This window comes from Cinclus cinclus, chromosome 1 (assembly GCF_963662255.1).
Source record: "Cinclus cinclus chromosome 1, bCinCin1.1, whole genome shotgun sequence".
Lineage (NCBI taxonomy): Eukaryota > Metazoa > Chordata > Aves > Passeriformes > Cinclidae > Cinclus > Cinclus cinclus.
In genome coordinates, this window is record NC_085046.1 from 96,804,015 (window position 1) to 96,830,715 (window position 26,701).

The 26,701-nt window shown below is 34.3% G+C and overlaps 1 protein-coding gene across 1 annotated transcript; it reads right to left on the reverse strand.

Moving 5' to 3' along the window:
* Positions 1 to 59: 59 nt before the first annotated feature.
* On the reverse strand, positions 60 to 26,559 carry CCDC102B (coiled-coil domain containing 102B). The gene is made up of 4 exons (XM_062500795.1): positions 25,981 to 26,559; positions 23,924 to 24,132; positions 19,259 to 19,367; positions 60 to 206 (listed from the first exon to the last, which is right to left on the reverse strand). The coding sequence occupies exons 1-4, from the start codon at positions 26,557 to 26,559 to the stop codon at positions 60 to 62; spliced, it is 1,044 nt and encodes a 347-aa protein (XP_062356779.1).
* Between the last annotated feature and the right edge of the window lie 142 nt (positions 26,560 to 26,701).

Sequence of the window (26,701 nt, forward strand, 5' to 3'; positions counted from 1 at the left end):
TTAATGAAAAGCCTACTTTGTGCATTTTAACGGTCACAACTCAATTCAGTTAGCATTGCTTAATTTTTTTTCATCTCCAGAGGTTCCTGAATTTCTTTTACCTGCATTTTTAGTTTTCTGGTTTCTTCTTCCAAACTTTGTATTTCTGCTCCTAGTTGCTTTCTCTCTCCCCATTCAGAAGCATTCTTGCACTGCATTCTTTCCAGCTGGGAAGGTTGAGGGTACGAGAATGAATAACCGAAAAAAAAAAAAAAAAAAAAAGGAGGAATAATCTGATTAAAACCCCCTGCTTCTCACTGGGTGAGGCTAATGGCTTCACCTCAGCCCAAGGTGTAAGTTTCCTATGTTTCATAAAGTTAAATATTTTAATTTGAAAATAACCAAGACAATCAATATTCCATCAAATGTACCTTCAAATAAGTAAATCATAGATAATTTTTTATACAGCAACTGGTAACAAAGTCTTATTCTTTTCCTGCTGTTTATGGCAAAACAGTATTTGAAAAATAATAAAATGTTTTAAATAACACTGAGACTGGTTTTGGCTTGACAATGTCAAAGTTCACTTTCACAAAAAATAAACAGGTTTTTATTCTGTTTACAATTTAGAAGGATTGTAATAAATGTTCATTAAACTGAAGAAATTCTGAAGTATATCTTCAGTGCTAAATACAGTTGTCCTCATAATTAGAGGAAAGATTTTTAAGTTTTCATGCTAATCTTTTTCTTGTGATCACAATTAATACTCTTAAAGGAAATATCTTTTATGGCAAATGTTGTAACCTTATTTTAAGATAACTTTATGAATTTGTTTATCAAATCCACATATAAGGAGAATTAAATTAAACAAAAATACACATTACTAAGTCATATAGAGTAATTAACAAAGAACTGATTTTTTCTTCAGAGACAATGACATAGAGGTTTTTGACAAGGCTGCATTAAATACTTCTCAGACTTCAAATGAAAAAATGGTAAAGTGATCAGGTACTAATGGAAATTTATCACAAGATTATTATTGACAAGTACTTAATGTCAACAAGTTATTATTAACCAGTTCTTAACAGGAGATTAAAAGGCATTCACACAGATTAAAAACTGTGAAAATAAAAGATTCCAGTTCTTTTAATTGAGGTGAAAAATAAGAGAAGATAATTGCTAATATATTTTTAAATGGCAAAATTTTAAGAACCTTTTACAATTTTCAGTTCTGTGATCACTAAAATCAATGGTTTGATAAAAATGGAGACTGAAAATATTGGAGACACTTCTTCATTGAAGAAACAGGATATCTGTGCTAACAAGGCTTAAGAAAGAGCCACAGAGGTATATTTTTTTCAGTTCTATTGGTTATTTTTATTCTAAAATCAATTTCTGGAGAATAATGAAAAGGTACTGAATTTGGAGAAAAGAGAATAAGCTGTTACAGCCCAAAAGAAATGTAATTCTGATCCCATGAATAGTAGCAACGTCATTATCTAGCTAAATCTAATTGCAAATTGCTCTGTTCCCACCTTATTTCTGAGTAAATAAAAGCAATTAGAAACAAAATAAAGAGGGTCATTCCAATTTTCAGAGGACATTAAAAGTGATTGTTCCACTCTGCTCTGTATTGGTATGGCCTCACCTCAAGCACTGTCTGCAGTTTTGGGCATGAATCATCAAACTGTTAGAGCAGGTCCATATTGACAGACTACATGTTGCTAACTCCAATGCACAAGTAAATGTTTAATATTCACATGTTCCTAATGAGTTCTTTAAAATCTAACCACTGAATTTCTGAACAATAGTTGGAAATTAAGGAATCACATTCCCCTCTTTAGCAGAAAATATTATTTCTTCCTCACTAAAGTTATGCAAGTTGTTTGAATACTGTCTGCTGGACTACAATCACAAGCCCCATATTTTTTTTCCTAAATAAATATGCAGGTATAATTATTATTAAAAGTATCCATAAAGGTTCTGGAATATGGGAAACCTGCCAAAATACACAGCTGAAATTCTAAGCCTGAAAGTTCACCTTTCCACAGTGTTGACACTAATCAATACAAATTTATTTTTGTCAGACATCAAATAGAGAGAAATCACAAAAACATCCAAGCTTGAATTTCAGTCAAGAAATTAAGCAGAAGATTATTATCATATGAAGATCTCATGTCAAAGATAAATTTATTTATCTCTTTCTGTAAAATTTCAATTATCACACCCAAGATGCAATTTTGATAAATTTACATATTTAACAGTCCTGATTTCAGCTGGGATAGGAGCTCATTTTCTTCCTAGTAGCTGGTACAGTGCTATGTGCTGAATTTAGTATGAGAATGATGTTGATAACAGAGGGAAATTTTCACTGTTACTGAGCAGTGCTTACTGTCAAGGTGGTTTCAGCTTCTTGTACTGCCCAGGGAGCAAAGAGGCTCAGGAAGCACAAGAAGCTGGGAGTGGATAGCTAACCCAAAGCAGCCACAGGGATATTCCATTCTATATGATGCTCCTGTGTGGAACTCCAGATTCTGATTTATGAAGAAAAGAGAAAGCTTAAGAAGAAATTTGCAACATGGGAAAAAACCTTGAGATCTTTAATTTTTCCTTTAAAATGTGCATATTTTCTCTTCATAAAACATATGTGCAAACTTGCAGTGAATTTTACTTTTTAATAGGAAGACAAGAATAATGGTGGAAGCATAGAATGAGGTCAAGATAGTGTCAATGAAGTGGATAATTGCAAAGGAGAATAGTGGAAATTAAGTACAATGCACTGACCTTTTGAAACTGGATAATTACATCTTAGAGCCTACACCATTTTATGACTAACATGAAAGGCAGAACCCTGAAGAAAACAGACACAGAGAAAGGAACTTCACCTTGTACAGTACATTAGCAGGAAAATCTTAATGCTCTTGTTCAGTTTTAGACAATATAACAGTGGTTGAGGTTCCAAAAATTTTATTGAAACAAATTTTTTCTCTTTCCCCTTGGTCAAGAAAAGAGAGAATAGGATGAAGGCAACAATTAAGGTGCAATGAATGCAAAAATAAAGATTATGAAGATGAAATGTAGCAGTCAACATGATTTCAGACAGAAAAGAGAAGACATTTCATGCACCTTTCAGCTTTTTTTTTTTTGTGCAAAGCTTTCTATAAAACTTGGAAAAGGTAGGAAATTGCATTTAGAGAATTATGATCTTCAGCTTTTTAAAAGAAGTATTTAAAATGAAGCTGGACAGAACACAAGCCTTATATCAAGAAAACCCTGCAGTTTTGATCTGATCTCACTTGACAGTGTCAGAAATAAAAAACTGCCAATCAACAAGAAATTCTTCCTATAAAATTTTTCTTCTACAAAACTTGCATTTTCTTTACCAAAAGCATGCTCTATGAAAGAATATCTACATATCTCAAATAAAAGCTAATTTGACTGAGAATAGAAGAGTTTTATTTTTTTTTAATTTCTTATCTGAATCTTTCACAACCACAGCAAATCATTAGCCTCTGATGCTATATGCTATCTAATGCTATTTATACTTGGAATCTATAGGCAAGCCAAATGAGGCCAACAGACTTATGACCCAGAGATGCAGGAATTCCTGTTTAAACTAGTGACCTCAGGCAGCCTCACTCAAGTACAAATGCAAAACACCTGCTTCAGTTTGTGCAGATCAAAAATGAAAATTTAAAATCAATATGATTTTTTTTGTCCTTAAAATGATTATGCAGGGCTTTTTTTTCATGTCCCAAAGCAAGATAAGTGAACACATATTTTCAGGATTCTTGATATCCTCACTGTATTGTGTGCATGGAGGCAATTTCCATTCATCTATGCTACAAATTATTCTACAGAATTTAAGCAAGAGGTATATTAAACTGAAAATTTAATAAGCCACAGGTTGATTATGAAATAAGCAGCATGACACCCACTTAATAAAGAAAACCTATTGAAATAACCATAAATCTTCATAAAGTCACAAATGAATACAGACTTCTTCCCTCCAGTTACTCAGAAAACTCAGCACAAGAAGTAAATTTTCGTTTTCTGCAACTCACACAGGAATATTGTCTCTCAAAAAATGTCATATCCAAAAGTCTTTTCAAAGCCAGGGCCAAGAACTCAACAGTTGTGCAGATTTACCAACCATTTTCCAAATTATTGCACATTGATAAGAAATGCAAGGACAGAGATTCTGCCCTTTCACAGTGGTAGGTTTTGAGGTGTCATCGACTTCCAAAGTACGGAATGTGCTTCAGCTGCTAGAAGGAATGGCAAACATCCAGCTTCTTTAAATGTGGCACCGAGGCAGATTGGATCAAATGAACTGAAACCAAGATCTGCCTAAAGATCAAGCAAACATCAAGCAAAAGCATCACACTCCTTCATTGAATTCATTGTGAAATATTGTACCAAATCGGAAGATATTTTATCAATGGCATAAAAGTAATGGTATCAAATGCCTAAAGATAGTCTCTCAGTACAGTTGGGAAAAAATTTCTGTGTTGTAGGATCAGGAGAAAACTCATACTGCCAGAAGAACCTTCAAAGAGATACACAAGAGAAGAAAATAGTTACACTGATGAATCCGGTTCTCTTAAATCATGTCCAGTTTTAGTTCAGCTGTGTCTACAGAACTTGGAAGATGACTGTGGTTCCACTCCACTGCTCACCCCCCTTTGAGAAAGGTATATGAGAAAGATGGATTTCACATAAGAAGACAATCATGCGCAACTGGATGGAAAACAATTCCAAGAATCTTTCTTACTTGCAAAGTAACCCCTATTTTGTTGGGGTATAGGAGAGGGAGAATGGTGGATTTTTTGTTTGTTTGTTTTTGTTTGTTTGTTTGGTTGTTGTTGTTGTTTTGTTTGTTTGTTTTTTTGAGATTTCTAATGCTAAAGTCTGTAAGAGCATAAGGAAGACTGCCAAAGCTCCTAGGGTCTTAACGAAAACTCATCAATTTTCCTGCTTCCAAGATCAGCACTGCTGTATGCAGGTGTGATGTTTCCTGGCAAGCAAAATTACAACTTAGCATGTGTGACACTGGGCAATTTTGCAATGTTATTTCCAGTATGTCAGACACTTTCTAGAATTCTTTTATTTTTTCACCTAAAAGACTAATCAAAGACTACCAGAATCCATAGCACTTCATCCACAGGAAAGGGAAGACAAATGTTGGCTACCTTTTTATTTGACAAATGCTTCAATACAATAAAAAAAATTTACTCGTTTTTTTTTTTCTTATTGTATGCAAGTATGCCAAGAACAAAATTTAGTCCATCAACAACTATACTGAAAGCTTGATAAATGTTATTGTGCCTGACAATATCTTGAGACACCAAGCCCTGAAAGAAATTGAACTTTTTAATGAATGCTTATATTCATAACAATGCCTAGCACCAGCATATTTAGTAATCAAATATTTCTTCATCCTGGTTCTACTCAAATGCTTAAGTCTGCTGCAAGCTGATATCATTGCACTATGCTGATATTAAATGTAAAGTTGCTGATTTACCAGTTCTTTTTTTCCTCTCCCCTTGTCTGCACACTCTTTTGTGTGTATGTCTAATGTAACATATTTGATTTATGCAGGAATATAAGTTGCCTGTAGATATATAAAAGGCTTTAAGCATGAAACTTTTACAACAGTAAGAAATAATATATTCCGAGAGGCATAAATAAGTTCAGAAATAGGGATGTTGTCAGGTGGAGAAAATTACTTTTGATCTTACAGATCTTTCTTTCCATCTGAATCTGGCACTGCTTCTGAAGTTTCTTGTGAGTTCAATTTCATATGGACTAAGTATTACATTAAAATTAACACCTCCTGTTGAGGAGAAACTACTATTCATTCAAGGAAAACACATTTTCTATCAATGTCTACCATAGAAAATTATCCATAATGCCTATCCAAAATTCTACTTTCACCAATTATTTGTAAATAATTGAATACTTCTGAGGAACTACCTTTACCTCTCTAAAGATTTGAGATCAGTAAAGAGAATACCAACACATCATGCACTCGTTTCTGCTTTAAAATTATAAAGGGGTTTTGTGTTTGATCTAATTTTAAACAAGAGATATTTACATTTTTCATGTGGGAAAACTAAAGAAGATGACCAAACAAATACTGGAATTTCGCTGCAGTATCACAGAATGGATAAGGTAGGAAAGACCAAAGTGGGCCATCTGGGCCAACATCCCTGCTCAAGAAGGGTATGTTAACCTTCATTGCAATCAAAATTCATAACAAGATTGAGACCAGAGGAATGTCCAAACTACCAGTGTCTATCAAGCTGTACAGTGCTGCTTATTTAGTCAACGCTTCAATGAATCAAAAACAATTTTGAAGACTATATAAGAAAAAAGTTAAATCTAGAAAAGACTGTTATAATGAAGATACAAAATCACATGCTATAAATAAAGTATATAATAGCCATAAGATGTAAGGACAATTTTGTCAAGTAGACATTCCTGTAGGCTTGCCAGAAAAGCATGAATGTTGTCATGAATATTTAAAAACAAATGAGAGTGTGATTTTTTTTTTCTCATACATTGTGTGCTGTTCTACTAGTCTCAGTGTTGTACTGATAGGTAAGACAAATGTTAAACTATTTGTAGGTTCTCTTGGAAACTAAGGGACTTTCACCCATTGTTTAAAATAAACAAATACAAAAATGTTGTTTTCATTTTTATAGCCAGGCAATATATTAAACATATCCACATGTCCTGATCAGCCAAATCATTAATGCACATGAAAGATGAACCATGTACTTTATTATCTTCCAGAACCAAATTCAACAGTCTGTAGCTCAGAAAATGAAAACCTCCTACATTACCAGTCCATACAAATATCTGTTATTTTTGTAATGAATCTAGCGTGTTTCTGCTGAGAGAAACACAGAAAAAAAAGATTCCTTCATTTTTCACTGTGAAATGTACACTTGATAATTATGAGAGGTAATGTATATTCTAAATGCAAATTTAATTAGTGAAAATAGTAAAACTTATAAAAACTAAGCATCAATACCTTCACCTACTTTTCAAGTTAAAACAGACTATCAGCCTTATCTCAGTGTTTATTCTTGATGCAGCTTTGTGTCATATTTGCTAATATAAATATATCAATATTATGCCACCATTTCTGCTTTGGAAGCCTTCATATTGTCCAAAAGGTAGCAGGCCATACATTTGCATACCTCAAAATAAAATATTTGGGTAAGAACCATTCCTCAGTTTTGTCAATTATATTTGTATTGACTGAATTTCAAAGTAGCCTAGATAAAATCACTGTGGGTACATTCTCCAGGTTGAAGTTGAAAGTGTTCTGGTTTAAGTTTCTTCCTGACTTTCTGGGAATCCTCTCAGAGATCATTGATGGACTCAGGGGAGCCCTGTGACATACTTGTGGGTATCTGCTGCTGCCACATAAGGAGCCATGGAAATAACTGCCCCTTCACCACCAGAATCTTCTTTACTGCATCTTAGAGAGAATAAATGCCCCTTGAGGAAAAATGAAGACCTAGATTTCTAACTTAGAGAAAGAGATATGAAATCTGTAATCTGCTCCTCTTCCTATATTTAAAAAAAAATTAAAAATTTGCCATAATAACTAGTGCTTTTTTCTTTTTTTTTTTTCCTACAGCAGTTTCAGATTATCTCTCAGTTACAAATATCCTATCAAGATACTGGGAATTTTCCAGAATTTCCCTGAATTTATCCTCACTTCCTTCATAAGATGAATGCAGTAAGTGAGAGCTATTTACTCTTTGAAAAAAAAAAAAATTAAATTACCAATAATAAATTGTCCATCAAGTCATTCTTCCTTTAAAAACTTCACTGTAGTTTAGAAATGAATAGTCATATTCCCTTATTTTATATATAGCCAAGCCATTGATAATTTCATGCAGACCTTATGCCAATATAATATGGGCAACAGTAGAAGGACTTTATTTTCCACCTCTGTCTGGGACTACGACCCTCACCTGTAGCTCACACCACAAAGGCCCTGACAGTACAGACCACTTGGCTGTCCTAACCTTCCCTGGACCACCCCAATTCTAGTCCCACTCCAACAGCACCTCTAAGTATTCTCTTTTGCTCAACCCTAAGACAAATTTCTGTCTCTGGGGCAAAGAACCTCATCTCCAGAATTTCTGTCAGCATCACTCACTTCTACTGCTCTGTATTTTTTATTTTAGCTTCTGTTCAGCTCTATTCCCCTCCTACTTCTGTGGCTTGATGTATTTCAAAAATAACTGTCATGGTATGAAATGTAACAACATCTACATCAAAAGTATCTTATTCAGCGGCACCAAAAAGATGCTTCCTTATCTTACCTCATTAATTTGACTCTAGAAATTTACTAAATGTCCCCTTCCACTATGATCTTTCAGACTATCCAATATTAGCTTTCCATTTGGCTTCCTTTCCAACCTATTTCATACTAACCGCTTCCAAAAGTTTTCCCAGTTTCTGGAAATTGCCCATATGTCAAATACTTTTCATTCTTTCCTGTACATCTTGAGAGAGTGGCTTTCAGAGTAATTTCTGACTGCAGAAACAAATGTTGAAGCATTGGCTCCAACATAATTCAAGTACTATTTACTCCTAACTTTAATATTAGGCATCCTTTAATTAGCCTTTGACTTGAAGGCTATTTATTTTAAATAATGACAAAACCAGTCAGATTCAAGTGGTTTCTGTACTTCCCATAATTAGAAACAGAGATTGAATCAAAAGTCATTTGAAAGCATTGGGCATCATTTTGCAGCATACCTTTTACTGCAGGCTCTTCAAATTATCTTCTTGTTTTTGCTGTTGTGTTTAGCAAAATATTGGTACTTAGATAATCATGACATCACATAAAAATGGCATGTACAAGATGCTGTTTTCTATATTCCTAAATGGAAATTATATTTGACGTGGGACTAACGTGACTAAATTAGCAAACTACTATTCCTTCTTTGACTAGAGATGAATATAGTAATCAGAGTTCTAACCAAGATTAGCCTACACAAACATTATATAGTGGTTTAGGTGAATTTAAAATGTTCTTTGATCTCATTCAAGGAAATAATTCACATTTCAGCTAATCCCCTGGAGAATACTACTTGAAATTTATAAGGGATACATGCCAACCAAAACTCTGAAAGCTTGACAAGCCATCACTCATGTAGAGTGAGAACTCCAATGAACTAACAAATTACTATTTCCTTTTGCTACTGTGCAAGGAGAGGTCAAATTTTTAATCCAGAGAATAAAAAAAGCAAAAAATTCCCATATTAACTAATAACCAACTGATCTATTAACTGTAGCTCAAGTCAATTAAAAAAACAAAAGTAAAAAAAATCATACTTTAATACTTATGTTTCACTAACAAAGATTAAATTTGAGCTCTTGATGCTTACAATGAAGAGTTTGATTTGTTTACTTTACAAACAGTAGCATGTTTTTCTTGTAGCTGACTGGATTATGACAGAACACCACAGGGGTGACAGTGGTAATAGAATAAACAAAAAGTGTAAAAAATCCTGAGTAAATGGCAAAGATTGTTTTAGGCATACGATTACAGTAAATATTTTCCTAATTTGAATTTTCAAAGATAAGATGATTTTGGGCATTCTTAAGCAAAAAAATATGAAGCAAAGAAGGAACTTTGACCCCTTAATCTTCCACACTGACCTCTTAACTTTATGAGAGGGGAAGGAGGAGGGGCAGACTCCTCACTGTGTGCAGAAAAGTTCAATTCAAGACATTCTGGTTTATATTTCAAATGAATGTAGAATAGGCCCCTGCTGAGAATAATTTTTTTTAATGATACCTGAAACTTTTTATTAAAGTCTGCTTAATTCAATTTCCATCCAAACATTGTTGCAAGACTGAAGTTTTTCGGTTTAAGAGTTTTTATGATCTGCATTTAGCTCACTTCTGTTACTAGTATCCTTATCAGCAGGAGGGGACCATGTATGTATGTGGATTTTTGGTTGCTTTTTTCTACTCAAACCTAATACAAGAAGCTTCTTCCTGAAACAAGGAGCACAGACTAAGTCCTAGGAGACCTGAGACTGACAAATTCAAAACCACCTTTTAATAGCAAGATAAAAAATAGAATTTTATGCCTATGAGTAGAAATACATGCACAGACTTTAATGGAAGCAAAAATGAGCTTCTATTCTATGGAAATAAATGACCAGACCAATTAAATTTTCATTCTCAACTCCTAGTGCAATAAAAATGTATATATCATTTGCAGAAGATAATTTTTGAATTTGGTATTTTTACAAATAAGCAGCCTACAGACTTAATTGCAGTCCAGACTATAAAAGCTTGACTCCTGTTACTTCAAATAGTTATCTACTACTGTGTGTTTAGGTAGTTATTATTATTAATTTATTTAGGAACTAGAATATGTCACAAGTTACTCTAATAAGTACTGTAAAAGGACAATGATAACCTCAAAAAATACAGGGATTTTTCATAAAAATATGAATGAAGACATGCAGAAAATAATCTTAAAAAAAAAAGAGTAAATAGTGCAATGGTTAATATTCTTTTGTTTGTTTGTTTGTTTTAAGTTTTATTTGCCGTAAAGAAGGTCAATAACTCTTTTGCTTACAACCAATTTCTTAGCCAACATTCCATCCTCAGTATTATTGAATTGAGAAAAATGTATAGCTAAATAAAGGACTGTAAGGAAACAGAAAATTCAGTAATAGTCAGCATGACTAGGACACATTCAAAACAAGTCCAAATTGTCCTCTGTCTCATAAATTTCCTAAATTGCATGGGTATGACATGTAGCAGATCATAACACTGTTTCTCCCAATTTTACTTTTAATATGAAATTATTAAATTAATTATATTAAAGATATAATAGGAATGCTAATTGATAGATTGGAAAATAAAATACTAACTAAACTTAACTTACAGTAATTTTTTTAATGTAACTGCCAATGAATCATAACAAAAATATATCAAAATGACAGCAGCAGTCAAAGCCTCTACATTTAACTTCGGGACTACACAAGTTCACTTATCTTACAGATGAGGACTGTTGACTTCTCAGATTAATGGTCAAGGGATGCTGGGAATAGGATGTTTTCCATAACTGTAGGTCTCTACAAATAAATACATGTCAGATTACTAGACTACTAAATAGTGTGAAACCACACTAGAATTTGTAACCATTACTTTCCTGTTGGAAAGGCATCCATACAAACATATTTAATTAAAATTTGCAAGTCTGATTTGACATAGTGTGAGGTATTCAGGAAAATCAAAATGGCATCAAGGCTCCTTGATTAGTACTGGACTCAATGTTACTTAAAATTCAGATAAATGGTGCTATAATACACCAAATTCCAAAAGCTGTCATGTTCTGATTCAGTGAGCTTTATCCTTAAGCATTAACAACCTATGCTAAAAGGGAAAGATTAAACAAGTATTCAAGCTTGTTTTCTGAACTTAAGTTCAACAGGATTCAAGAAATAGAGATGACTTCTTTCAAACAAATTTAAAAGTGATGTGCTGCTTAGAGTTTGGGTAAAGATAGCATAGGACATTTCTCTAAACAGCTATCCTTGCAGAGTAAGAGCCTGAAATTTGCAGTTTTAGTCACCTGACCTAGATAAGCAATTACATAAAATAATTTCTATAGAGCAGTGGTCTGGTGGCAAGTGCCAGTAGCAATGGTTCGACTGCTTGCAGTTTACATGGCATGTCTTCTTTTTCATCTGAGCATCCCCCACAATAGAACATCATACTGGTACTCTGAAGTAACAAGCGTCCCTCAAGAACCTTCTGTTACAATTCCTAATTACCTGTTACTATACATCTTAGGAACTGACCCAAAGTTCACTCACATCAGCAGATTTCTCATTGACTTCAAGGTATCACTCAAGCTGTTACTTGAAGAAATATGCAGTACTTCACCAATGTAAGCATAGAAAGTTTTGTTTCAAAAACAGTGGAATTAAATTATCTAAGGCTGTTTTCTCAATCAAGCCTCCTCCCAAATTAGATGGCTAATTTTTAAGTGACACATTGTTATCCTTTTCCAGGTAAGAATAGAAAAAAAAATAACTGAATCACTAAGAGCAAAATGCTTGCATTTCTAATTCAATAACTTTGTCATCAATTTTCAACATTCTACCTGTCATTACATTTAATTCTTCAGTGATTTTTTTCGAGTAATTTCAGCCCAAGTTGATTTTATGTGGATGAATAACAAGTAAGCACACTAGCAGAAATACGTACTTTAACAACTGAGTGCTAAAATATAATACCAAAAGGTAAATTCAGGACAGTTAAACATATATTAAAAATCAGATATTGTTGTATTTTTTTAACTATACACTGCAAAGAATTAATTTCTGATATAGAGAGCCATATGGTCAACTGACCATACAAATACATTATTAAGATGAAACTTTGTCATAATTTTGGACCTTTCAATCTGAACTATGAAAAATTCTTTTTGTTAAAGATGCAATCATAGAATCATAGAATGACCTGAATTGGAAGGAACCTTGAAGATCATTTAGATCCAACCCCTCTGCTCTGGGAAGAAGCACCTTTGAGTAGTCCCCAGGACCAAGATCATGTACACAAACACACAAACACATACATACACACATATCTATAAGGGTGTGTATTTGCACATTGCTCCATCAACTTCTTCATTTCATCACCAAGTTCTACTTTCTGCCAGTGGCAGAACAGCAAGCTAAACAAACCTCTTCAGATGGTGTTCCTTTCACAGAAAATCTGTGTACACACACATGTGTTTCAGTATGCACACATGTTTCTTCTGAACATACTTTCTCACAGAAATAACTTCTCATCTCTCAGTTGTCTTTAAATAAAAAAGAAACAAAAAAATAATCCTGGTCTTGCTTGGTGTTTTCAATGCAAAATGTGTAATGAAGACAGAGAAAATATTGACAAGTAAGACTCAATGGAGTTTAAATATCTTGTCAGAAGCCAGTATGAGCAGAGTCAATGAAACTGTAGACCTACCCTGCATTTTCCAGATTAGATTTGTTGGAAAATAAACATCAAATGCAGCCTTAATTTTACGCAGCATGACAAATTATACTTCATGCTGGACACTAAGAACATTAAGTATGTAATTTCCAGAGATAAAACTAAATATGACTGGGGACTTGATTTATGAAAACAGTGGAAATAATAGTTAACTTGGCAAGAATTGCTGCTGAAGCAACAATATTGTTGAAGCAGCAATACAGAATTACTTCCTTACTCTCTAACCACCTGTCATTTACTGTAATTTACATGGGGAAAAATGTGTATATTGAAAGTAATATTGAAAGTACTTTTATCAAACCAGGAGTCAGATATGCAGCAACATTTTCATCCCATTTCAGTCAGTCTGAAAATTCCACCAGCCTCCCCAAAAATGAAGCATAGAAACCAATAAGGAACAGTGAAAATTCTAGACTTAGTAAAAAAATAATGAGATTTTATTACAGGAAAATTAACTGCACCAAGATTCCATTCTATAAAGCCATTTGCATTCTAAAATAATTCAGATGCTGTTTACAGAAAATTGCCTAATGATATTTTAAATCTCAGCCTTGAGGTTTCTGACATCAAGCTCAATAAAAACTCCTTTAGCACACTAAAATAGACTGCTACCTATTCTCTAGTGTATAAAACATTATAAAATTATTTTTATACATAATTTTGTTCCTATGATAGCCATGCAAAGTACTTAGCATTTCTAGTCATATTAGGTAAGAAATTAAACAGAGAAATTCACAGTAGCCAGTATAGCCATTCAGGCTACTGGTTTATGTCTGATAATTATTATGCTTTCTGCAGGATTTAGGGGACAATGAGAATGCTTTATACTTCAAGCATTGATACTCTTCAGGTGAAGAGTTTGGGACAGAATGGATGATCTTACTAGATACATATATATATATATGTATATATATATATATATAAATTTTCTGCAGGATTGTAAGAGTATAATTTTTTCTATTTCATATACGTATTAAGTAAATGAAAAAAGCAATTTCAAGTATACAGCTGTGTAACACCATCACACTATAAGGTAATTTCAGAATAAAGATTTCTGGAGAAAGTAGAAATCATGCTGACTCTTTAACAAGAGCTACCTGTTGACAAATTGAGCCTCCAAATAGGCTGTTCCATTTTAAAGAGCATTTAAATGTTTACAGTGATAGTAAAAGACATGATTTATCCAGAAGCTTCACTCACATGAGTGGAGCTTCCTCCACCTGGGAACAACAGATAGGGAACCATTCACAATTTTTTAAAAAAGGTAATGGTCCTAAGTAACAATACATATATTATTGTAATATAGTGTAAAAAAATCTATATACTGAGAGAGAGAAAAGGCTTGTTTAAAAAATGTGTAAAGATGGGGGTTTTTTTTGGCTCTGTCTCAAAATCAATAGCTGGTAATTTACTTTCAATTGGAAAAAAAAAAAAAAAGAAAAAAAAAGAAGAAATGTCTCGGCCAAATACACACAATGCTCATTTAGCCTGATTGATTTCCTTTTTATCCAGGTACACTTTTTTATCACTGATGCTCCAAAAATATTTAAGTACCAATTAGTATAATTTTTGCCTCATATCCCACAAACTAGGATAGGAATTTCCTTCATTAGCTACAAATGAACTAGATAATCTAGAGTAAGAGTACATTCTGCACTTCAGCCAACTGAAAATTCTTTTAAACAGCACAGAAGTCACTGCCTATAGTGGCATTTGTAAGTCCACAGTGCACACCAGTGGAATTCAGTAGTACATGCATTTTTCTACTATTTCCAGTGTAATGTAAAATTGTTTTGTAAATATTCCACTTTATTTATTTTTTAAATGACCAGGAAAGCACATCTTTCAGGATTTATAAAGATATAAAATTTTGAGGAAAATTTGCAATGAGTATAGACAAGTATGTTTTATTGTACATAAGATAAAATGATCATTCTAAAACATAAAACTTTAACAGGCTTGCTCGCTCCAATTCTGTGTTTGCAAACATTACAGCAGCACACCAAGGATGTGCTTTGTTTTTTAGAGTCCAAAGACCTAACTCATCAAACTTAGACATACTTTTTATGTTTATCTGAAGGATGGTTAATTGGCCTGTAAACTAAACTGTATCTGAAAAAATTGGATACCTGATTCCTGGGGATATTCAACACGTAAAGTTACAGATGCTAAAATTCTCATGTTCTTCAGAGAACTTAGAGATTCTTATTCTTTCCAACAAAGTTGTGTTTACTTTAAACATTATTATGTCTAATGTCAATATCCTTTATTTACTCAATAGTCTAAAAAACAATTTTTACCTTTCTGTGGATACTCATGCAAATACAACAATAAGTGCAATTTTATACTAATTTCTTTCCTATTTTTAAAATAACAGTGGTTTACATCTTTTAATGGGCAAATAGTATTCTTAGAACAAAAAAGGGAAATTATCAATTTCAATTCCAAATGCAACTTTCTTTTGTACTTGTTTAAACGATCTAATTTATGACCCAAAATAGACAAGATCAGTGCTAGTGTCACACAAAGCTGCCTATAATACTCATGGTTACTATGATCATAAATTGTCACTTTACTACTTTTTTTTAATTAACTCAATTCTTTGAAAACTTATTTACAACTTCCAAATTTATGCTGAATGGATAATTTTTAAAAATTGTGATCAGCAAGATCACCACGGCTTTCAATATTCAGTTTATTCCAAGGTGAATAAATACTTGTCTTTTAATGAAAGTAATTAAAGGAAGTTATTAGTTACTGAGAGAACTGATAATCAAGTCTTGGCAGCTGTGAAGCTTGTAATAGTCCCCAAAATCTCTCCAACTTCCAAAAGGCTAGAAGAGCTATCCATTCCTAAAAATAGTTTAATTTGCAGTGGCACTGTCACTTGCAAACCAAGCAGTTTTTTTCACATTCACAGTGGGACTGTTAGGCAATATACCAAAGGAAATAGCAGATTAATTTAGTCAAGGACATGAAAATAATGTAGATGCAATGATCTATCTGCTGTTAATCTAGAAATTCCTTTGTGATTTAACATTGAAGATGTACACTGGAATCAGAATCCATGCTTAGTCTAGTAAATGTCTGTACTTTCCTTTATTTAATTTTTCCTACTTTTCATTTTCAAATTTTTCACTGTCAAAGATCTTCTCTGTTGTTCAAGCATCCACTTCTCAGCAGTAATATATACTAAATAGTATTCACATCCGTGCTGTCAACACACAAGGTTTGGTTTATTTCACTTAGAGGGAGAGTTTCCACTTACAGAAACCCCAGGAATTACACTGATAGAAATAATTTCATTCACATGAGTCAGATTCATTCAGATCAGTGTTTTCCTGTAATTTAAAAATGAGATTTATGCCATAAATATCAGAAGATTAACAGAATGCTCAAAATATCACCTCCTGTTAGCAATTAAAGTAATTGAGCATGTTCCCAAGAAAAAAGCAGCAACACATGTATGTAGGCATGAACATGCATAAATATTGTTTATCTATCTATCTATCTATCTATCTATCTATCTATCTATCTATCATCTCCAATGAATTCTCAGAAAATTTGTACTTCCTGTTGTTCTATTCCTGATGACAGTGCCATAAAACCTTTCACAAAGATTACATTTCTTATGCTAAACTGTCAACTAGCTCTACACTTCCTCTGTTTTGCACAAGTATAACAAACTAAAATCCTACCTAATGAGCAAGCAGAAAATAAAGAACTAAAATCTGAAGGAATTAAAATATGAAAGATAGATGTTAGTTTGTTGCTGTGTTGCATACGCATCACCTATTAACTAGAACTTGAGATTTAATAGACTGCTTGCAATTCTTTCCAGAATATTAAAGAAAATGAATTAAATTCCCTCCATTATTCCAAATCTGAGATGTTTAATTCATAGGACATTTTTAATTCACTATCTATGTTTAGTTACATAGACACACATTTTGAGTTTTGTTGGATCAAAGAAGTCCTCTATCCGTCGTCCTGAAAGCTTTAACCTGTAAACTGCAACACAAATATTTCTTATTCTTCTAGCCTGAAATGGCTAGATTGAAATGGCAGATTGAAATGAACATGTATTTCCTAACACCAATCCGAGACAACCAGGCAATGTTCCTAAATTTGTCCTTCGAGGCTGATCTTTGTAAAAGTACATTGCTTTCTGTCATCAGAACTCCACCATGAGTGTCGTCTTGAGCTAAATCAGTCTCCTGGTATATCCACTTGTTCTCCTGAGTATAAGAACAAGCCTGTGTTGTACTCCAAGACCTGACAGCTTTGGCTGACTCCTTTGTTTATTTATCAGAGTTGCCTCCTTCCCAGCAGTTCCCTTACTAAGCCAATATCCTGCTCTCCTTAGCTTCAGGGTCTGTACTCTGCTGCTCACCTTTTGTCTTTCAGGTTGACCAACACTGCTATTTCAAAGTTTCCACAGATGAGGAAATTATTCATCGTCACATCCCCAGCTAGTTTTCATCATATTATTCAACAGCAGATACAGCTATTAATCACTTCTTGTTGGCCCTTTGAATACCTCCAGCAAGAATTTATTCCTGAAACACACTGAAATCTCTTTGATTGCAGCAACTATTCTACCTTTCTAGCAGCTGTAGTCACCCATAAGAACTGGGGTTTACAACTCTGAGATCTGAGTTCTTCAAACACTTTTTGTTTCCTCATTAGGTGGTCTGTAACAAACGCTTACCACAATGACACCCTTACTCGCCTCTCCTCTGATCCTAGAGTCACAAGTCTGATTACCCCCCCATCCTTCTGGAGACATTAAAACATCTGAGCTGCTTACAGATCTGAGGGCAACTTCCATCCCCTCAGCCCTTCCTCACCAGTGTTTCTGGAAGTCCTTCACAGTACTCCAGTTGCATGGATTTGGCACAGTATTTGAATTATTCCAACATTATTGTACTTCTGCAACCACATACAGCTCCAATTCTCCCTGCTTCTTTCCTAGGATGTGTGCATTTCTTTACTAACATTTGAGACAGGTGTCCCTTCACATTGTTTTATCATTCCTGAAGTCTTTCTTGCTCTTATCAACCTGTGTCCTTAACGTTCCAGTCAACCATCACTTCTTCATTTCACTGTGGTCTGTAATCTCTCATTGACTCCTTTCCTAGTTCAAAGCTCTCCTCATGACATTACCCAGCTGGCAGGATCAAGGAGACAAAATCTGGGTCCCCATGACCTCAACCCCAGAGCTATGTGATCATTCCCAATATGATCCTAGCTGGTGCCCATAGGGGTGAGCAGTAGCATAGCAGACTAAGGACTGGACAGACCCTGGTAATTTCTCTGCAATGTTCTGGATCCTAGCCCACAGCAAGCCACATAACCCTCAGAAAAGCAAGTGTGGAACACAGAGATTTCTACCCCTGCAGGAGCAAGCCTCCTACTACCACCACTCGCTGCTTCCTCCTGATGTTACTGCGTGGTTTGTGTTAAAACTGGCTCTGATGCCTCACAAGTCATGGCTTTCCTCTCCTATTCTACTACCAGGTGTTTGAACCTTTTGAACTGCAGATCTGGAAAAAGAGCCATCCTCCAGTTGCTGGAGAACATACTTTTCCAGCCCTCCTACTGTGGGACTCTATTCACTGTGAAACTCACAGCCTCTGGCTGCCTCTCCTGTGTGGTTCAGACTGTCTTATCCCTGGGTCCCTGTGAAGATCCTGGTGATCTCCTCTTTGCCTTCTCTGATCCTGCCCAGCCTTACTTCCTTGCCCAGGTCGATGGGAACAATGCATTTTTTTCCACCAGTTTCTACACCTCTACTGTTCTATTGCTCCAGCCTCACAGGAAGGGTGGCTGAACACCCCCTTACCCCACATGGGCCCTTTCTCTCTGATCACAAGCCCTGTTGGGCCCTGATCACACATACCTGTACATCAGGAGCACCAGCCTCACCACACATGGGGATGGAGCACCAGAACTTGCCTCCTCTGGCTGGTCCCTTCCTGGAAGCCTGTGGAGCCATCCTAGAGCCACTCCCACAGCTCCCAAGCACCAGTACTGCCACAGCAGCATCCACATATCCTCATCATATCCCTCCCACCTAGCTACACAGAATAATAATTGATAAATGGTGGATTTATCACATTCATAAACCCTGGACACAATTTTACTCTTAGTTACAACAAAGAAGTCAGAAGTCTACATTTTCTTTCTTATTCCATGTGGTAACCATGTACTGCTAACATACCTGTTTCAGAGTTTCCAGCTTGGTTTGTCTCAGTTCTTCATATTTCCATTTCCAAAGAAATAATTCATTTTCCATCTTTTCCATTTCTTTCTCCAGAAAAACATTCATTCTAAAAAAGTATTTTAAAATTTAGCATTGCACAATTTTGAAGCTGACAGAATAAAAATTATTTTGAATTTCCTTCTTATAGTTTGAGTTGTATTATGCTGCCTTTCTCAATAGTATATCTCAACTTTTCTAAAAACCTATATTATCACTGCATAATTATTCCAAAAGATTCACCAAAAATAATAGCTAAAGAGAAAACAGAAATCCAGTATACAGAATTAAAACTTAAATGAAACAAAATGTTGGGATAAACTGAAGAAATTTGACTTGAGTTAGCGGTTCAGGCCACTCAATTTATCACAAGCTTCTTCACAGTTAGTGAAGACCCTCACAGAAAAGGTATTACAACACTCATACTAAGTATAGGCAGAAGATTAATCACACATATACACAACACTCATACTAAGTATAGGCAGAAGATTAATCACACATATACAGAGGGAAATGTAACTATAAAGACCAGAAACCAGATGATTAATGTTAAATGTTAAAAAACATTATTAAAATATGTATATTTCAGATTTCAAAAAATAATTGCTCCCAGAAAAAAATTCTAGAAGAATTTTAGGAAAATGCACATAGGGCAGAAGTACTATGCCTATACAATGAGAAAAATATTAAATGGTTGAAAAGAAAATTCCAATACTGGCATAAAAAAAAAACTGTTGTGTGCCACAGAAGTTATTTTCTATTCTAATATAGAATTTTTCAACCTTTTTAACAAAGATGTTATTGCCAGGTTTACTTGAATTATATTTTGAGAATATTTGGTTTAAATAAAGTGCATTAAATAAATTTGATTTAAAGCAAAGTGTATTGATGGGATTTGTCTGGAGCATTTCTATGCAGCAGACTGCAGGCTTGCACAGAGATAACAAGAGTTGCTACTGACTGGATTGACTTAGGTCCTGGAAGCAATGTCAGCTACATTAATGAAGCAATCCACTATAGTGAAATATCTTCTTCTCCCTACTTTTATACCTAAAACTGATGCTCTTGGATCAGGGATCTCCTTTTTCTGCCTAGTTTTAGCATATAGCACAGCTTATCTTAGCAAACACCTAGAACTCCCATAACATTGCAGAAATCAAATAAACACCATTACTTTCAAAACAAAGTGGAGCAAGATGCATTTCAGCTCAACAGTTTTTCTTTCAAATAATGGGATATTTCGTTGGAATTATATCATTAATTCGTTGGGGAACTAAGAGAATTACTAGTGGGAAATTTAATACAGTAGAAAGTGAAAGCATGAAAGATGACATTCCAATACTTTGAATATTAGCCTAATGACTGTACTGAATGAAATGAAAGCCCTCAGTAATGGTCTAATGTGAAATGTAAAAGAGCAATGTACAGTATGTTTTGTTTATTTAGAAGACACTAGGTCTTTTTGTGTTACAGTACTTCTTAAGGAGATCAGCTCCTTTTGATACCACTTATTGAAAGAAAATACTCTGATTACATGAAGTTTACTATTTAAATAAAGAAAACAATGAGTGGAAGAAAGAATATAGCAGACATCAGAAGCAGCTTACTACTAGGTTAAAGAATCAAGTTCAGAGATCTTTTCATGGATCTTGTAACGAGCGATTTTAATTCATTATCTAATTAAATCACAGGATTACACAGTGGTTGAGGTTGAGAAGGACCCCAAGGAGATCATCTAGTACAAATCCCATGCTCAAGCAGGGTTGCCTAGAACTGATTTCCTGCCTTGCTCAGGACCATGTCCAGATGGCTTTTGAATAACTCCAATGATGTAGATTCAGCAATCTTTCTGGGAAAATGCTTCCAGTGTTCTGTAATCCTTGCAGAAAAAAAACGGATTTCTTGTTGTTCAGGCACAGCCTTTTGTATCCACCACCTATGTTACCCAGCCAGTCTTAAGCAGTTCCTCTTTGATATTATTAGCTATCAGTGGGCTAGCCTGTGGGCTTCTGGTTTTAGAGGAAATAAACACTTTTAAGTTCAAAACAGAACAAATTACTGTTTTAAAATTAGAAGACATTTAGAGGCGAACACTGATCCAAAAGATGAAAAAAGATTTTAAGCAAATGATTATGCAAAATGCTGAGCCACTCATAAGGTTTGTAATTTCCAGTCATGTTAATGGGACCTTAAATGTGTAATCGCTATGAGTTATTAGTACCAAATAGAGGATGTTGGTGTGTAATTTTACACTGCAAACCCAAGCCTGATATTTTTTGAACATCAAAACTTAAATTTTCATCTCTTTACTTTTATTATTTTTTTTAGACTTTCTTTTTTTTGTCCTTTACAAAGCTTGACCTGTGTGCATAAGGCTATGTCAACATTACAGATGATAGCTCTAAGCAGAATGCAATAAGCAGAAGTCCTCTCAGGATGAAGAAACAAAACATCTTATTGAGAGATTAGTTAGGAAACCAAGAAGGTTACTAGTTAGGTAACTGTTAGGTAACTTAGGGCAAAGTTCAAACACTGAATTTGCATAAGCAAACTTGACTCTAGAAAAAATGCAGTCAGAGTTCAGTGCTGCATGTAAACCAGGAAACTGCTGAGAAGTCCTGTGCTGCATGAGTAAGATCATACTGACTGCTAAAGTAACTTTTGGCCTTGGGGTTCAAGCTGTCTATGATCTGTTTGCTTTTGATGCAGCACAGCTGTGTGTCCTTGGCTCGAGTTCACTGAGAAAATTGCTAAGCTGTGAGAAAGAAACTGTGAGAAAGTACTTAAGCTAGAACCACACAAGATAAGGGGAGTAAAAATGCAAACAGGGGTGAGATTGTTGAGATAGTCATACTAATAACTCCAGAATACAGGAGTAAAAACACTGACATGAGCAAAAATAAAACCTAGGAGAGAAAACTGGAAATTTGCCTAAATCAGCCAATTCTATTAAGCGGTAGAGACCAACCCTTTCTGAGATAGCAGGTGACAGCCTGCCCAACAAAGTTGCATCAGCTGTCTCAAGAGACTGGCAACTATGATACTACTTACCCTAGTAACATTATTCCTATTTGCTGTCTGCATTGCCAAATACAGTTGCTTCATACTTAGAAGTTGCATATATTCTGCTTACAACATCTGTTCATGCAGGAAATGTTGCCCTCCTGGAGAGGGAGTTGCTGTAGCAATCCCCACTGTTGTGTGGAAATCACTGCTCTGTGAGCATTTTTGCTGCCTGAGGTTGCCATTGCCACATGTGGCATATTAGAGATGCGCCTCAATTCTTACTGTGCACCAGAAAATTTATTGTCTAATACCACAGTTAGAATATATCTAGGCATAAATGGGAAAATCTGTCTCTGTGAAGAACAGCTAAAAATTGGTTAGAGAGGCAGGCAAACAAAAAGACAAACCAAAACCTCTTAAAGTTTTGCCTGAGAAGTGATTAAAAGTGAGTTGAAAAATTATCCATTTTCTAAAGGAAAATTATTATATATGTATGCATGCTGTGATTGCTGATGAAGTACCTAGGCCCCTAAATATTTCAGCCTCAGGAAACTGGGTATTTGAGGCATCAGACTCCTAACTCACAAACATATTTGCTGCCACAGAAAAATGAAATACTTTTTAAGGAGAGAGAGCATGGCCATCTTCTGCTATATGATTCAACTAGAGAATTATTGTATGCTTTCTGCAACTATCTATTTAATATAAAAAAACCACATCAAATACTAGTTAGGAATTGAAAGGATTTTTTTACCTCAGATTTGTACTATCTACACGACAAATATGAAATAAACTGACAGGCAAGAAATGTGAAATAAACTGACAGGAAGGAAAGTCTTCAACACAGTTTACCTTTGCATTTCTGAACTGATATATTTGCAAGAGACAGGGAATTTTCTTCCTTTTAATTTTCTAATTAACTTCAACCCATCTTGAAATTACGGTCACCTTTCATTATAGCCTGAAGTCTGCAACTACATCATAATACCTCACATGCTGCATGTTTCCTTGAAAAGCCTTTCTTTGAGATTCAATCTTTCTCAATATTGACCATTTATACAACATACAACTTATCTTAGGCCACCAAAATGTACATTTAGCATTTATGTGAGGCAAGTTTTCTATGCTACGGAAGTGTATAATAAATGTGCTACTCCCTCTTTGTTACCAGCTTTTATCACAGACTTGGCTAGAAGTGAAGAGGTTAAGATTAACAGCATTTTGCAGCTGATTCATACATTTTGAATTCAAAAACAGCCTTTGTCATTCTGCAGTTGGCCTCTTTCAAAGTCTGCTGATAGTTTATATGAAAATTTGTTATTATACACAAAGCATTTCAATAACTGGGTATAACAAATATTAGATATCACTGCATTGCAAATTGCTAATAAGTACATATTTGCATGGAACACCTCTTATTTAAATGACAGACAAGCCAAAGAAAACAAAAAACACTCTATGCTGAATTGTTTCTCTAAATTCTTATTAAAGCTTTTTAAATAGCAGTGAATGAAGCTTAGAACATACGAGGTATAAATGCAAACATCACCATATTTATCTTACAAACTGCCTTCAAGCCCTCTATGAGAATTCCACAAGTAGGATATATTTTGTACTTACTCTCTTTCCTTCTGTAAGAATTTTCTCATTTCAGCCAAATGGAAATTTAAGACTGATACATGTATTAAATCATTCTCTGTTGTCTTAGCTGTAGTGCCCAAACTTATTTTAGCTTCCTCCAAATAGATGCTGGGAAGTCCACTGGCGAAGAAATCAGGAGGCTTTGGGGTAAAATTTTTATTGTCATTGCTTTGATCTTTGTTTACACCCTGAGAAAACAAAAATATGACACCTGAGTAAAATATAAATGAAGGGAAAAGTCTAACATAGTTCCAGCAAGGCCTACCAAGGCTCTTCTAGACATTTAAGGAACATAGGAGGAAAAAAGGAAATAGGTTATATCTTATTATACAATTGGACTGTATAGGGGTAGAAGGTACAAAAATGTTAGTACAAAAATGTCAGTACATTTGAATACTGTCATTCTGTGATATCTCACAGCTTCTGTTATGATAAGCTTCATATCCAAAATATTTCTAATGTGTCTTTACTAAGGAAATATATTCAATTTCTCTTTTGTTGGCTGTAACTCTGGTGAAGACAGAATCCTGGAACTAATAAAACCAGCAATGCAATTTATCCATACAAATAATGTATTGAGAAACCCTGCAATAAATTCTCAAACTTTTTATGTAAAGTGTGCTGAAGCAGGCTTATACAATTTTTTCATAAGGAACAAAGTATATAGAAGTCTATTTTGAAGATAGATGTTTTGCATACAAAACATAAGAAAAACTAATACCAAAATAGGAAAAAAATTAAAAATAAAATACACATTTCTGAGGAAAACTGAATGTCACTTATAAACAAGTTTCCCTTAGAAATGTATTTGCTTTACCATATCTGAGGAATTTTGTTTCAAAGCTAATCTCATTTTAGCAGTTTACTGACAATCCTCTTTTATATCACTCTGTTCTTTTGAGGTTTTTGAAGAATGCTCAAAATTCACATCAGAAAATACTAGAAACCTCTGAAAAGATAAGAATGTTTCCCACTGATATATAAAGTTTCAGTTTTCAAGTAGAAAATATTTTATACTAAGGAAAAATAGTTAAAATAGATTTTGTGGTATTTCCTTCCAATGGCACGTTTCTTTTGTCTGCCTGAAAATATGAAAAGCATGCTTTTTTGGCAAAATTTATTTTTGTTACTAACATAACCTTTTTCTTCTTTTTATTTTTTTTTTCAGATTTAAGAGGAATATAATGTCATTAATATGCATTAGAGAATAACATTTCTGAACAGAATACATTCAGATCTAAGATCTTGGCAATTTTCCTTGAAGTACAAATATTCCTACTTTCAACAATGCAGGGAAAAACATTTTCCTGAAATGTGTGAAAAAATTGCCTATACCTACAATGACTGCCACCTATCAGAAAACAAATAAACTTTTTACGTGGCGCTGTCTGTGAAGACTATATAGTGCATTCCAAGGTACAGAATTAAAGATAGTTAAACATGAACAAAAACTTCAGTTTTTGATGAATATAACTGGATCTTTTGTATAGAGCTAGGAGCTCTTTAAACAGTGCTGATACCCGAATTTTTAATTCTATATCATGACTTAATTGCTTTCCTTATCAAACAAAAAGACTTGCAAATTTGTAAAAGAATTGCCTTACCTCTTCCCATGCTTTAGAAGTTCAGAGAGAATTTTATTAATATTTTATTTATATTTTATTTTAGAAGCCAAGAACCTAATTTGTTTTGTTTGGAGGGAAGAATGCAAGTATACAAAATATGGTTAATTCAGATAAGAGAGGTAACCTGTTACTGTAAAACATGAGAGAGATTCAAAACAATATTGTAAATTATTGGATATAACAGTCTGCCTCTGTTCCTTAAATGTCTAGTCATAGGGCAAGGGTATGAATTGTTTTCTGTATTTTTCTGTATTAGAAATATTCAGACGAGGGGTCAGGGGGATGAAGGGTTTTGCTAGTGAATGGATCAGGCAGCATTTTGGTAAAAATTCTTGAAAAATCCCATTTCCACATACATATCCATACTTCACCACTTCTTCATGAACCATAAAAAATAGTTCCCCTTCTTACCTTCTTTGTGTCTTCTGCCCCAGGAATTTTGATGATTCTGTTAAGGTCTTTCGGAGGTTCTGGTTCCAGAAACATTAACAGGTTTTGGTCTTTTTTAATATAGGAGCATTCGGTTTTCCAAGCAGTTCCATTTTCTAAATTTTCCTTCTCACTTACTAAATCCTGGTTTATTTTCTTAAGCAGACTTAGCTCTTCTATGACACTGTCTAATTTGATTCTCAATTGTCTTGCTTCCTCTCGTGCCTTATTTCTTTCTCCTCTAACTTTGCTCCATTTCTCCCTCCAATTAGCAGTGCAATCTGACCACCAGCGCATGGTCTTCTCCATTTGGGCAGCTCTGGCTTTGACTTCCTCCAGTTCCTGAATTTTTACTGCTTCAAAAATTTCCCAATCACTGCTGTAATTTGTATGCATAGGTGCATAATGAGGTGAATTTGGGTAGAAACTTTGAGATGGAAGATTTGAATTACACCGATGGTCACCAGATGGCCAACACCTATCTAATTTATCAGGTTGTGTTCGCTGGGGCCCAAAAACCTCTATCTCTTCCATGGAGTCTAAATTCATTATTTGATTCATCATCTAATTTCACTCCTAAAAAAGACAAAGACAGACAATAATTTAGCTTTTCATTAATTGTATTGTATTAATAACCTTCAATGCTGGAGCTTTTACTGCTTTAATAATGAGTTAATGATGCTGCTCATGTTTTAAAAACGTG

Coding starts and splice junctions, on each gene's coding strand:
- CCDC102B (XM_062500795.1), bottom strand. CDS start 26,559: ATGAATCAAATAATGAATTTAGACTCCATGGAAGAGATAGAGGTTTTT. Junction 24,133..25,980: donor GGGCAGAAGACACAAAGAAG/GTAAGAAGGGGA, acceptor TTGTTTTCTCAG/GGTGTAAACAAAGATCAAAG. Junction 207..19,258: donor AGCTGGAAACTCTGAAACAG/GTATGTTAGCAG, acceptor CAACCTTCCCAG/CTGGAAAGAATGCAGTGCAA.